A 14,392-nucleotide genomic window follows, 5' to 3' on the forward strand; every position below is an offset into this window, starting at 1 on the left:
AACTTTCTCACTCTCTTTAGCATTTTATTTGCTTATAAATACAAGTCAATACCACAAGATGGCACTTCCTTACTTGCAACACATACTATTATAAACACGTACCCTCTTCAAATACTCCCAGATGTTTACAACATGTAACTTTTCAGTGGTTTTGAAACATTTAAAAAAGCAAGGCCTGCTACAAACCGTATTTGTGTTTGATGTATATTAAATGAGGTCAGGTAATTAAATTCAAAAAAAGAATTTATAAATATTTCAGATAAGAAAATTTAAATACAAAAGCAGAGTTTGTATTAATTAAACGGAATAACAATTTAAACTGGCCGTAATGTATCTACATGCTTTTGTTTAATTTAAAATACTTTTTAAACAATCAGACCCTCTAGCCATTCGTCAGAGCACCCATCTATCTACTCAACCCTTTAAAAAATAGTTTCAGTTCAGAAACCACCTAGGCTTCTTCTTAGCAATCCTTATTCTGTCCTGTAGGTGGAAATGAAGCGAAATCATATTCCAGACTAGAAAACAGGATAAGAAGGAAGAAACTTTAAAAAACCAGATAACTTCAGACACTCCAGCTCACTATTCTTTGCATTTCTCAAAATACGTGATCCAGTTTTAAAGTCTTTGAACGAAATGTAAACACTAGAAAACTCATTGTTGAAATATGTGAAGAATAAAGAACCCTGCACTAATATAGTGCATAATGATGCTGTGTCAAACTTGTCATTTACGGTAAATGTCACATTTTCCTCCAGATTGTCATGCTTTCTTTTTTTCTTTTTTCTTTTTTTTGGACCAATTCCATTTGATGTTGGTAGACTTTCTCATTTTAATTCCCATTGCTCAACAGGAAGAGATACATTTTCCAGTTTCTTCAGGAAAGTTTCACAAGATCCAAGACTTTGACTCCATTATTTTTTCTTTAGTGACGAGGTGGCAAAATTTTAAGCTTGCAGTATTTCTGTTCTGCCCGATTATTACACATCAGGAGATTCCTCAAAAAACTGAGAAGTCTGAGAGTTACAAAAAAGAAAGTGGTTAAGGCAGTCGATGTCTACATTTGGATTTCTTTTCTATGTTACATGTCAATGTCTCCATCATAGGCTAAGGTTAGAGGCTTCTGTTGTGGAGGAGTGCTTTGATGCTGCTTGCTTTTCTTGCTGCAAGAAAAATAAAAATATTTCAGGAGGCAAAAAGCGTGAATGGTAATACCATGTGAAACTCAAACACATCAACATAAAAAACAAACTTCAACATAAAAAGCAGCTTCCCACACTGGCTATTTCAGTTTGCAACCAGGTGACATGGCAGCATGGAGGCTTCTTCCAAGCAAGCCGGCCTGGAGCTACTTGTGTGTTATTCCATGGGTGGTGTGGACATGCAGCCTGCCGAGAAAGGGCAGCTCAGTGTGCAGCCAGCTGTGCTTATCATCTGGAGAGGAAATCAAACACATTTGTCTCTGGTGTCTTCTCACAGATGATAAAACAAAGTACACCTCACGGAAAAAATGAAACATGAGCTGCCTAGACCTGGGATATTCCTATTCTTTGCATTGAAACAACAGTAATTATTACTGAGAAATACACTTCCTCACTTCTAGTCTTCAAGTGATGGAGAAGCATGTAATGCTATTTTAAAGTATGCTCCACTGAGCATGCTCCATTGCAGAGAATCAGTGGCTATATGACTAAAAAAACATGGAAACTACTCTCCCAATGCATCATCCAAACACTGCTTTTAATTGAAGAGAGAATGAGAGAAATAATGAGAGAATAAATTCTGGGTGAAACAGGGTAATGCTGTTGTTAGGACACGGTTGGACTCTGTCACCATGAAGCCCCTCATGAGATGTGCTGGTGCAGATCAGAGCTTCATCATGCACGGTGCCCTATTTCTAACAGTGGCTGATAACAGCAGCTTTGGACACAAGGCATGTCTCCTCCTGAGGTATTCACTGCAAAAACCTATGTAGGGATTTCCTGAGCTAAGATGTAGAAAGCCACGCTTAACACCAAGAAAGCCACTCTCCCATTAACTGTTCTGCCATCTTTTACTCCGTTTATCTTACTGGTTTGCACAGCCCCTGACAGCAGTAAGCTCACAAGGTAGTAATGCACAGTGTGAAAATAAAGATCTTTTGTTTATTTTAAACACTTCATCTGATGCCTCCTACTTCTTATATTGCATGAGATAAAGATTCCCTGGGCTCTTTTCCAACTCCATTCACAATTTCATAGTTCTCTGTTGTATTCTCCCATCAAACACCATTTTCCAGATGAATGACCCCATTATTTTTGGTCTTTCCTTGAAGAGGAAGTAGCTCCTAGATCCAACTGTCTTCCTTGCCATTTTTCAGCTTTTTAATCCCCCCTTTTTTTTTTTTTTTTTTAAGAATCCAATAAACAATAAGAAGCCATTCCTAATCCCACCAGAATTCTGAATATATAGGTCTACTGATAACCAAAAGTAATTATTTCCCCACATGACCACCACACGTCTTCCCAATCATGTAGGTTAGCATCTGTAATGTGAAGAGTTTCAAACTGCTCTGAGGTAGGGGCCAAGAGATGGTAGATCTCTAATCCAAGTTCCATTCTTCCTTAATGCCTTAAGGATTAAATCTTAAAAACAAGTGAGCAAACAAAGCCCCAAACCCCATGCCACACTCACCACATCAGAAAGGATGTAAAAATCAGGAGGACTATGATGAGGAACCCGCTAGCTGATACTCCATACACCCACATCTTCAGCTTACCATCTGTTGGAAGATTGGAAAAAAGACAGAGAAAGAAAAAATAAAACGTTTTGTTCTAAAGTAAATGAATTCTTCTCAAGAGGGTAAGTAAAGAGGAAATACACAAGCGGAACTCATAGCATCATTGATGGGAAACACAACAGTGAGTTGCTGGGACAAATCCATCAAAAATGTTTTTGATAGGAAAGACATTCCTGTAAAAATCAATTTTTTTGAACACGCAATCTTAACTTTGGTAAGGACTTTAGATGCTTTCTGATGAAAGCTGAAAGGAACTCTTTGTGTCAGCTTTCCAGAGCAGCACTATTTCATAACCCACAGCCAGCCTGTACTTGTGGGTCACTTGGGGTAGACATCAGCACAACAAAGAGAACCAGCTGCCCAGAGCTGAAAAGTGCCTGGGAATAAATTCAGCTTAGAGGAAGAACAAGGATAGGCTTTGTAATAGTAAGAGGGATGAAGCTGTGCCACAGGAAACATAACAAGCTTCCAAAAATGAGATAGGGCTGCCGACAGGGCTGCTTGGTCTGTCCCCATGCACTGGCAGGGGACTCACTCTACAATCCATGCAAGAACCCCTCCACACACATTTCATCTCGAGTGCTGTGAAACACTTCCTTCTGATAGGAAGTCTCAATACATCTTACTGGGACAGGTTTTGAGCTAAAGCTCTGCATTAATAATAATCATTTTTAAAAGATCAATATTTCTGCTTCTTGCTCAGTTCCGGCTGTAAAGAATTCCTGGTGGATGGACATGGTGGTATTTTCTCCACACAGCAGCAGCCAGAGCTGATTCATATCAACACAGTTATTAATTCACACTGGAGGCAGAAATATGAGACCTCTCCATGCCCACAGACATAGGCTGACCAAGACCATTTCCAGTGTACTCATGCAAGTGGGGACTTTCTGCATAAGACAGACGTGGAACCTATTTTACAATTTATGTTGGAATGATCTTTTTTTTTTCGAAAGGAAACATACTTAATCTGATCCCATTTTTTTCCTGGTTTTGATTGTGGGTTCTTTTCCTTCTGGGCTTTGTGAGAAGTCTGAGTATTGCTCACAAACTTTCTCCTTTTTTCTAATCACTTGCAGCCTATCTTCCCCATGAGAACTGTTCTGTTCATCATGTCAGGTTTTACTTCTTCTCCTGATGTCCAGGTATGAAATTTACGGCCACGAAACATTTAACAGTGCTGCAAAGGGTTTGTCACAGCAAGCACATGGCACCCCAGCAGCTCTGCTATGAAGGCAGACAGGCTCTCCAGCTGCAACACGAAGGCACTGGACCACACCAACCAATAATTTAAACAATACTATTTAAAAAGTTTCTGTGTTGAACTCTGGCCTCCCAGAGTGTGGCGAAGAATGGAAAAACAGCCTGATTCAAAATCAGTTCTGTGTGTTCCTGCAGAGCATTTGAAAGAACAAAAACATCAAGACCCATTAAATCATTATAAAATTTGTGTTCCAAACTGTAACCAGGAAGGAAAACCACAAATTAAGTAGAGAAAGGCACATATACTTCTAGTGACAGATACAAGTCCTTAGACATACACAAATGTCAAGGACTATAGCACTGAAGGATGATAAATGCCATCCATACAGGGAGCACTCACCACAGTTTTGCTATCAAGAGCATAACTGGTAGGTAGCAGTGGTCTCCTGGTTCTGCTAGCAATAATTACTGCAATCTCCCAGATGAGTAAGCCTCAGAGCCTGTTTTAAGGCAGTAATTACATATTTTGTCAAGAGGGAAGACAAAGGGGAACAGTGTGAAGAGCACCAGCCTTGAGCTGGGTCTGAAGGGCACATACAGACTGAAGAGAACCTACTGGATGGGTTGATGATACACTTAGCAGATGTAGGATGTTCATTTATTTACCATACATTGTTGCTGTAACATTTATACTCTAATATTACATAACACTATGTTCTGTTGAAGCTCCTTAGTCCCTATCTCTGTCTTTTGTCCTGGTGGAGAACAGGCTCACAAACACTGCACTGAGGTCAAGCTCACCAGAAGGAAGCTTTGCAGCCTGGAATGCTGATTAAAACAGGACTGCAGCATCCACCTACACCTCTCTCCCTTTTTCTAACCTCATAAAGTTATCAGCTGAAGATGTGACACCTAAGGAAGACAGCCCACAGAGGGCCATGGTTGCTGACAAAAAGGCAATTAACCCCAAACCTGTGACTCAAACAGCTGGTGAACTATGTGAGTTTCTGGATGATGAGTTTGGTCAAAAACCAGCCAACTTTAAAAGGCTTTGGACCAAGCTCTATTAGCTCAGAGACTGTCAACACAAAGGTTAACTACCGTATGCAAATCAAATATGGAAATGTAACATTCAACGTGCAATCACATATATCAGACAGAATTATGGCTCCCGAAATCCCCCAACAGAACCTTAAATTGCATGTTTTCTAAAATCTCATGTTCATTACAAGCTAATAGGAAACAAAGGCAATGTCAGAGAGCAGAAGACAGGGAAGATGGGACTAGCAGGATATAGAGGCAACTGAAGTATTTCAGTAAAACTTGACTTGTCTGATACTTTTGTTGCACATTTTCAAGTTATATTTTCATATCAGAAATTTAATATGCATAAATTAATTTTAGTCATAATCAAAATGGTGACCAGCTGTTACAGCTACTGCGTAAATCCTGTGTAGCAGTGAGGTGTGCTGCAACCCGTGTGCCTGTTCCAGCTGGGAATGATGACAAACAAGTCAAAGATTTACTGAGGACTCACTGCTTGGGCACAGCAGCCTGCCTGCTTCTGGCTTGTTTTTGTTCTCTCAGTGTCTTAACTTTAACAATTGAAACTCCAAACTCTATGCTTTCTACTGTATTTTTTCAAACACTTTTGAAATATGTCAAGAAACAACGCATGTTGTCTTTAATGAAGTCTTAAGCACTTTTTGCTCAGAATCTTCTGAAGTGCTACAGATGTCTTCCCTGGTCCAAATGCATTACTTTCTGAAACATCACAGACAATTCCAAGCATCCCCCCAAACTGCAATTAAGTATACTTCTGCAAAATATTGTTGCTTCATTCTCTTTGCTATCTCCCAACATAAGAGATTGTGATTACTCTGTACAGTCACAAAGGAATGGAAGATGACACACGAGTTAGAAACTGTGAGGCCGCTCTGCAGCTCCAGATGCAATCTCTGATGTTATGATCTACAAAGCTTGTATCTTTCTTCTGCAGAAACATTGTAAAGAAAATTTATTCCATTCCTATTTAAGTTTTTCACCTGGATTAAAAGGTTGAATAGACCATCCTTTGAAAATGTCATGCATTTTGGAGTTGACGGGTTTATTTTTTCCAGCAATGGTCTTAACATCAGCCTTCTTATCTTCTAAACCTGGTACCTTCATGCAGTAATCCAGCAAACCATTTGATCTCATTATTTCTGTATATCCTCGCTCACAACCGCAGACTCCTCTCTAGGTGATAAAAGGGAATTCAATATTAAAACGTTAGCATCCTCTCACAGGACAGCACAAACTGTATGTAAACTATCAAGAAACGGCAAGTTACATCATACACATGTAATTAGCAAGTTCACTGCCACCAAACCAAACAGGCCAGGAGCTGGAGCTGCAAACCCATTTCAGATCAAACAGCCATAATATACTTGGGGAATTGGTTAAAAGAGTAATTACTGAGTAGCTCAATATGGAAACATTCTCATCCCAACAGGCTTAATCATAGGCATCTGTGGCCTAATCCAACTCCTCTTGTCAATAAAAAAAATTAGTAGTGACCCTGATGGGCATTAGAAGAAATGAATGAAGAAACAATCCCAGTTCAGACCCAACTCTCCATTCCAATCTATTTCTGCTCTAGTATTTCACAGAGCTATCTATAATGAAGCATTGCCCCTCTGACCAAATATCTGCTACGCTGGACCAGTGTAGGCAGTTTCTTCCAGAGGTTTCTTAGAATGTGGTGGTTCACTAAACAGATACTCCATTTTCTGGATGTCTAATTTAATACAGCTTTTTTAGACTGCATTTCTTTTCTAATTATCCTATAATTACAATGCCTGTGTGGAGGTCTGATATGCTCTGCACGATCCAAGCAGAAAACTGATTTACAGTATATATGATAAGAATTTAACTCTGTCATCACGGTTTTTGCCACAGCCCCCCCACTTGTTGACTGACACAATCTGGAGTTTTTGGTGCAAAAGGTGAAGGATACCTCAACAGTTTTTACAGCTAAGAAATGCATGTCTACCCATCACTTTACAACAACACGAGCTCGCATCCAGTGCTAAATCCTCCCACAAGAGACTCAGAGGAGACTGAGAGCTGTGGAAGCTAGTTTTAAAACAGAAATATCTACGCCTCAGCTGTATCTGGCTACCTTAAAGTTTTATGCTGTCACAGCACTGACACGGAGGACAAGGAGAAGGCGTTTTTGGTAGTTCTCAATCTAGACTTCAGTACCTACAGGAAGGGACATTTGTAATCTCAGAGGCAAAGAGGAGATGAGGGCTCAAAGATTCAGCAGGTGCTTCAGATGCTCACCATTTCAGAGCAGGTCAGTTCTGGCTTTGCTTTAGGGGTTACTGTGGAGGTAGTGGGATCAGGCTGCTACAGCTTCCTTGCACTCACGGGGGCCTCCTGCATCCATAGAGGAGTAGGAGAGCAAATATACTTTTATCTCCTCGCTTACTAAAGTTTTAAACAGTCCACTTGCTATGCGGCAGTAAAACAGCATTCAGTGAAAATTAGACCAGAAGGTTCCAATCTCTCCCCAGGAAACAAAACCAAAATTATAACACTTTTACATTTATACACCTTTACTCATCCGTGCAGAATTATGAAGCTTTTGGACTGAAATTCCTACTATTGCCTCGAGGTGGTATCATGGGCATGCTAAACTACCTCCTAGGTCCTAGAATACATTTAACATACAAAGGTAATGAAAAAGGTTTTGCAGCGTTCACTCCTCAGCCACATTCTGCAGCAGCCAAGTACCTGGGTGCAGTAGGAGAAGGGTTTTCTGCATGCTGGGCTGCAGTGCTGAACTTCAGCAGGTTTGGTCTGAAGAGTACACCCTCCTGGAAAAGAAGTTACTTTCAAAACAGAAGAGTGCTTTTCAAAGAAAAGAGAAAAGGGTATGCTTTACAATTTTTTTTTTTACTTGGATCATTGTACTGCAGGAAGTGGTTGCTTGCTTATTTTAAATGGCTAAGTACTAGACTACTGAACACATTAGCATAATATCTGTCGGAATCGTATTAATTAATTTACTTTCACAAGGCAGGGAATTATTATCATACCCATCTTATTAATAGAGAAAAGAGATATACAGACTTAAGCAATTTGCCCCAGGCCACATAGGAAGTTGGGGACAGAATCAGGAATTAGATGCAGATCTTCTGTGTCCTCATTAATGTCTTATCTACATAAGAAGACATAATCCACATAACACCTTAGCCCATTCACACTAGGGAAACTCTGTGCTTCTATAGGAATAAAAAAGTGTTAATGAGTTCTTAACTACTTGGCAACCTCCACACATAAAACTTTTGTATATTATCTTAACTACTCATTATAAATAGAAGTAGATAACATTTTCATTCCTGCTCTCTCTTCATTCATCCTCTGCATACCAAGATAGATCCTGCAGATGTGCAAGCCCTATTACCTTTGCCAACCTCTTGTACAGCTTCAAAGTGCTGACCATGAATTTCACTTTTCAACCCGTGCAGGAGGAATTTGTAGGTCACAGCACCAGCAGGAATCTCACAGTCTGAGTGATCTGAGATTCCTGTCTATTGAATAAAAGAAGCATTACAGAAGCTGGGCTCTTTTCCATTGCATGTGATTTTCTCTTCCTCTCTCCACAGTTACAGGAAGGCTTGAGCAGGCCTGTTAGTATAGGTGCACTCATTTCTTCCTGTGACCAATACAGCAGTCATAAAATCATAGAATCATTAAGGTTGGAAAAGACCACTAAGATCATCTAGCCCAACAGTCAGTTAGGGTATCTCACCCACATGTACCTCATGCAATGACATATGAGATGGTGACCTGACAGCAAGGCTGCTGAGTGCCCACCTTTCTTTCCTACACACAGCTCTAAACTGAAATCTTGCGGAAATCAGGAAGGAAAGCTCTCCAACATGTGGTGCAGAAGAAGAAATACCTGGAAGAAGACTTTTCAGCCACGTGTGCTTTTGGACATACCTGTGACATTTATTCCATCTGAGCGCTGACACCACACTGTGCGCACACTGTCTCGCCAAAGGCTGGTTTTCCACAAGTACTCGTAACACCTCCCTCCTGCAACATCAGTACCAGTCAGCCTTCACTTTTCAATAAAACCAGAACAAGCTCTCGTGCGGGACAAGCCCTGGCAAAGCTACCTGAGCAAGGCCGTGTTTCCACCACTTGTCCAGAGCAGCTCTCTGTGTTCTCAGCAGGCTGACCGATGAGCGCCCTGGAGCGAGCCTGCCGTCCTGTTGTTTCAAAGCTCCTGCCATCAATGCATGTGAGCTCACAGGAGCTCCACTCTGACCACTCGGTCAGGTGGCAGTCACCTGCACGTAGAGAGAATAAATCACAGGTTTGCAAAAGGAATCGGCCTTAAAGGATTAAGGACAAACTGAGTACAACGGCTTTAACAGTGAAATAACCCCAGCTTATCACCCAATGGTATGCATTATTCAGATTTTCTGCTTCATGAGAAATCTCATTTTCTCCAAAAAGAAAGTCTTTTTCAGGTGATCTAGAAACAGCAGACTGAGCATTTACCCGATCTGCTGAAGTACAAATTCTTACTGCAGCAGCTGACAGTGCTCAGCTATGCAAGCAACTCAGTCTCAGAAAGCTATTACAGACAGAAACGTAGTGTGACTTTCAAAAGACTTTACCTGGGCAAGGCACAGAGCACGGTAACTGCAGCACACTCTCCTTCAAAGGTAGCTCACCACATAATGCGTTTTCTACTGGCTTGGATGTAGCAGAAACAGATGCATCATGCACTACGCACGTGAGGTTGCGGACTTGCAATCCTTCTCCACACTGTCCACCCTAGGAAATGACAGAAAAGAAAGAGACACCCATTGCTGCTGCTAGCAGACAGCAGAAGAAACACACCTGACTCCACCTAAAAAGAACTCAAAGATATAAATCCAGTTTCTGGGCTGCAGTAGTACCCTCAGTTATGGGAAAACAGATGGAGATCATCTCTGCACACAGCTCTACAGAAGCTCAGAGGAAATGGAACATGAAGAAGTGTGTTGCAGCCCAAGTGGGGAGAAGAGCACATCAATCCTTTCCTTTCCACATGTGGGAGATGTGGGAAGAAAGGAGTCACAGAGCAGATGGGGCAGAGCTCAGGCAGGTGCTTTCCCCAGCACAGCACTGGAAAAAGCCAAATGTGAAGAGCACAGCTTTAGGAATGCTGATCACTGCCTGGGCAGCAAAGCTCCTAGGCAAAGAGATGGGTACTGTAAAAGCTGAATACAGTCTTTGGGGTGAGCTCTCCATGTCTTTAGTTAGAGCTCATGTATTTACTGATTCTTAAGGAATGCTCAGTTCAATGAACACTGAGATTTTTGGCTTCCCTGAAGAGGCATTTCCATTCACCTCCTCTGATGATACAGCCCAACTCGAGCACTTAAATGGTTTAAACTCAAACAGCAAAAACCCATCAACGCTTTTAATTAGGCTGCAAAGATTAACGTGTTATGTAATTTCTTAATTGTGCAGGGAGTTAGAGGTCCTGAAGTGGACACAGATCACCTGCTTTACTGAAGTGCCACCTGAAGCCAACCACACTCTGTTAGCACTGACCCTGGTGTGAACAAGCAATAGGAGGCTCCATGCAAGCCATTCCACACTCTTCAGCCCAGTCCTGAAATACTCTGCCATACACCAAACTACTTGCTGAAGACTTCCTCTACCAGAAAATCAATATCATTTGGCTAACCTGATGATCAAGAGCTGAAGATGCTGTGAGAATTGATGCCCTGAGGCTATTTCTAGAGGCTGGAATTGTTTCATTTCTCTCTGAAAAACAGAGCTGCAGTGATGTCTGAGGTACACAACTTAAACCTGTGTGATGCTTTATGAACGTGTGTCTCAAGCCTTGTGGAAATGGCACTTTGCAAAATTCAGTAAATAAAGCTCAAGAAGAAGGATGAAACATTGCTTTTATATAACCAAGGGAAATGCTACTTTGAATCACTTGGCAGTAGATTCTTTTAAAATAATGGACTTCATCTGTGGAACAGAATGGCTCCTACCAAGTGCATTTATTTGGCAGCGTGTTTGATAGCAGGAATCTCAAGAATATCTCTCCTGTAAACATGTGGTACCTTTTTCATTTTCTCCAGACCTCTTCTGTTGCTGACGCACAATGAAATGGAAATAGGGGCATAAATAGTTGGACTGAGAGTAGTTGCTTATCAAAAGCATCTTAGAGAAGCATTAGTGTAGATTTACCATATGCAGCCAGATTTCAAGTTTTTAACACCGTGTTTCATTTTAGTCGGTCCGTAACGCACTGTTCTAAATTACCGTTTCACTGCTGAAACCTCTATTGCAGCCTGAGATTAATGGTGTGTGAATAACTCATGCAGCTGTCAATTGGGTTAGAGTTCTTGGAAACTGCTGGTGGAAACAGAATGCGATGTGGAGAAAATTCTCTGGGGAAATGGGCACTAATCAAACTGCAGCCTGCGTGCAGCTCACGAAGTGGATCAAGGAATTACTGAAGATTACTGGAAAGGACAAAAAACTTTTAAAAAGATACTTGTTCTTTTATAAACGAGACGTAAATATACAAGTATCTGTCGACACAACGATGTATGAATAGTCATACAGCAACAGAGACAAGTATAAATAACATGAAAAGAATGCATTTTTTGGTAGTCTCCACTATAAAAGTTAGCGCGCCTCAAAGCAACATTTTGCATTCTTCTAACAGGCAATATTGACAATACATTTGCTTAGGATAAAAAAAAAAAAAGAGAAATCATGGACTCTAAACCAATTCCAAACAAACACGTTAGCTTTTTAACAGTGCCTTCCATTTGCTTGCTTTCACTCAAGACTAGAAATGCATTTTCACAATGAACTGAGCACATTCAAAAGATAAGGTGTCGTACTGTCATCTACAGAGGAAAATGACAGTGGGCTTTTTTGATGTTTTTGGCAAGGTCATAAGCAATGCAGGAGCAATGCATTAACTTCCTTATCATCCTAAAAATTATTCATGTCCCCACAATTATACATTTGAAGACTGAATTAATAGGTGTGGAATCAGTGGAAATTTGCTGCAGTAACGGCACAATGAGGACTCAGTGAGCAGCTGCTAATCAGAAGAGCACTGCTGAGGAAATGATCGAATATTCAGAACTTTGGGGACCAAATCTATACTGTAAGTACTCTTCCTTGGGAGGTGCAAGCTGAGGTCTGCCCATACAGCAGCCTCTTATAGCACACCAACAGCACAAGGGCTCACAGTCCCAACGAGATGCTTTGTTGAAACGTGCCTTTAAGAAAAGTTTTCCCTTTTTAGCTTTTACTGGGGTTCATGTGTACTCACAGTCATCTTAGGTAAAGAGCTGACTGGCCAATACTTTCACAGGTTGATGAGCATTTCATCAGGTAAAAATTTTCCTTAATGAGAAAGCATTGTCTGAGTACAGCTAAGGAACCATCTTTTAAAACACTTTAATTTAAAGAAGGGGTTCTTGGTCTTCTTATCAATGTTAGGCAGCTAGTTCTTGATAATATCCAGCTACTTGGCTCGTATTCCTTTAATGAAAGAATTATGAACACTGTCACCCACTACTAATTTCTATTTTCTAATTATTATTTTTTTTTACTAATCAAGGTTAAACACTTCCGCTCCCATGGGAAAAAGACTGATGTAATGCAGCCCTTTAAGATTACGTGTATTGCCCGTTTTCCGAGTTCCACACCCCTCTGAATGCAGCAGAAATGCCCACACCTACAGGAGGGTGCTCGTGGCATGGGGAATTGCCCAGGGAGCAGTGCACTGATTTACAAACTGTGAAAGCAAGCAGTACAAAACACTTAGCAGGCTGTGCTCCTGAACATACACACACCTCTAATTATTCACACAAAGTCAATTTAGCATAAAATGGTCCTTCTACAATTAAGAAATGCAGTCTCAGTTATCTCATAAAACAAGGAAGAAATACTTTAGCCTTATAATGAGTTGTCCTGTTTACATTACTCCAGGAGGACAATTTCATGACATGCATTTTGGTCTTACCATGGGATGTATTTACCTTCTTCTACAAAGCATCCTTGAAAACACAACTTCTGAAAGCTTTCTTTGAAAAGTACACTTAAGCTTCTTTTCCAGAAAAGCACAGGAATAAATCACCTGGTATTTATGAACTACATTTAATTCCTAAGCACCTCATTAAAGAGAACTGAACGTGGAAAAAAATGGCTCCTCTCCAAAACAAAGCAAAGGGGGGAGAAACTACAACACAGTAATTTAAGGAGAGAAGCAAGCTCTATCTCACTACAAGTGCAGGATGATATCTGGCTAAGCAAAGGCTGTGATTACTTGCTCTGAGCTGAAATATAGCAGTGTTCTGGATGTACACACTTTTAATCTGCATGATATGCTGTTTTTCTAGAATATGTGGGGCCTTAATTCAGCTTCTCTACTAATTCTTTTATCAGCTATGTTAGCTCCTCTGCTTGAATCGCTCATCCCTAATGCTCAGCAGAATTTGCTTACCTTTGCTGGACAAAATATCAGCTAAGGATGTTATACATAAATAAATACTGAGTGCAGCACATACAAAGGCTGAATTCACATCCTTATCTGCAACGAGTTGTTAAGCACAGGAATGAAGAAGAAAGGTGACCCTAAAATGCATTTCTGGTTCTGTGATCCTGAGCTGTCCAAAGGCTGCAATACTCCAAATTTCATCTCCATGTAAATTCTGGTGTTTGCTATTGGTCCATCAAGCTGCAGCCAGAGATGGAACAAGCATTCAAGTCATGCATGCTGCAGTAAAGGGCAGATCAGAAAACACAAATAATGTGTCTTCACTTCCACTTTTGTCTTCCATTTCCTACATTTGGCAATATGGAAAATCAAGTAGGGGCCTGTGCATAGGTCCTGTGCCCCAGGATGAGAAAGAACAATTCTCCACCTGAACCACAGCAAACAGGGCTCTCAGCAGTCCAAGCGGGTTTCATCGTGTCTGGGAAACTCACACGTGCAGCCCATTAGTTACCAACTAATCTATTTGAATACAGGAAACATCAAGTAACAGCTAAGGAGAGAAGAAAAAGCACAGGGGGAAAAGATATCAATTCAAGGCTGACAATGGCCAATGGCAGTGGGAGAACGATCGCAGTGTGGATGGCACAGGCAGCCCTGCTGCTGACTGCAGCCACTTTCCAGCAGTTAAAAAGAGCAAGAAGGAGCCCACAGTCTTTACAGGAACAGTATTGCATTTAAGAACGTGCAGGAAAAAACCTCAGATATTGTTCTTAGAAGAAGAGACAAAGCTATTTTCTCGTTAGAGTCGCTTTATATAACTAAATTATAGTTCACCACAACCATGCTTGCTCAAGCACATTCACTCCATAAATCTTCTT

General features: G+C 40.8%; 1 protein-coding gene across 16 annotated transcripts in view; it reads right to left on the reverse strand.

The window, feature by feature from the left end:
* Positions 1 to 14,392, reverse strand: part of THSD7B (thrombospondin type 1 domain containing 7B) — a 291,273-nt gene continuing 276,881 nt past the window's right edge. For all 16 annotated transcript variants that reach the window (XM_090143541.1, XM_090143539.1, XM_090143548.1 and 13 more), the window contains 7 exons: positions 9,664 to 9,823; positions 9,157 to 9,330; positions 8,978 to 9,073; positions 7,763 to 7,845; positions 6,028 to 6,220; positions 2,674 to 2,761; positions 1 to 1,163 (listed from right to left, as the gene is read on the reverse strand). In XM_090143541.1, coding sequence (XP_089999667.1) covers positions 1,082 to 1,163; positions 2,674 to 2,761; positions 6,028 to 6,220; positions 7,763 to 7,845; positions 8,978 to 9,073; positions 9,157 to 9,330; positions 9,664 to 9,823 — 876 coding nt within the window. In that variant the 3' untranslated portion in view covers positions 1 to 1,081. The remainder of the gene's footprint in view (positions 1,164 to 2,673; positions 2,762 to 6,027; positions 6,221 to 7,762; positions 7,846 to 8,977; positions 9,074 to 9,156; positions 9,331 to 9,663; positions 9,824 to 14,392) is intronic.

This window comes from Phasianus colchicus, chromosome 7 (genome assembly GCF_987193195.1).
Source record: "Phasianus colchicus chromosome 7, bPhaCol1.hap1.1, whole genome shotgun sequence".
Lineage (NCBI taxonomy): Eukaryota > Metazoa > Chordata > Aves > Galliformes > Phasianidae > Phasianus > Phasianus colchicus.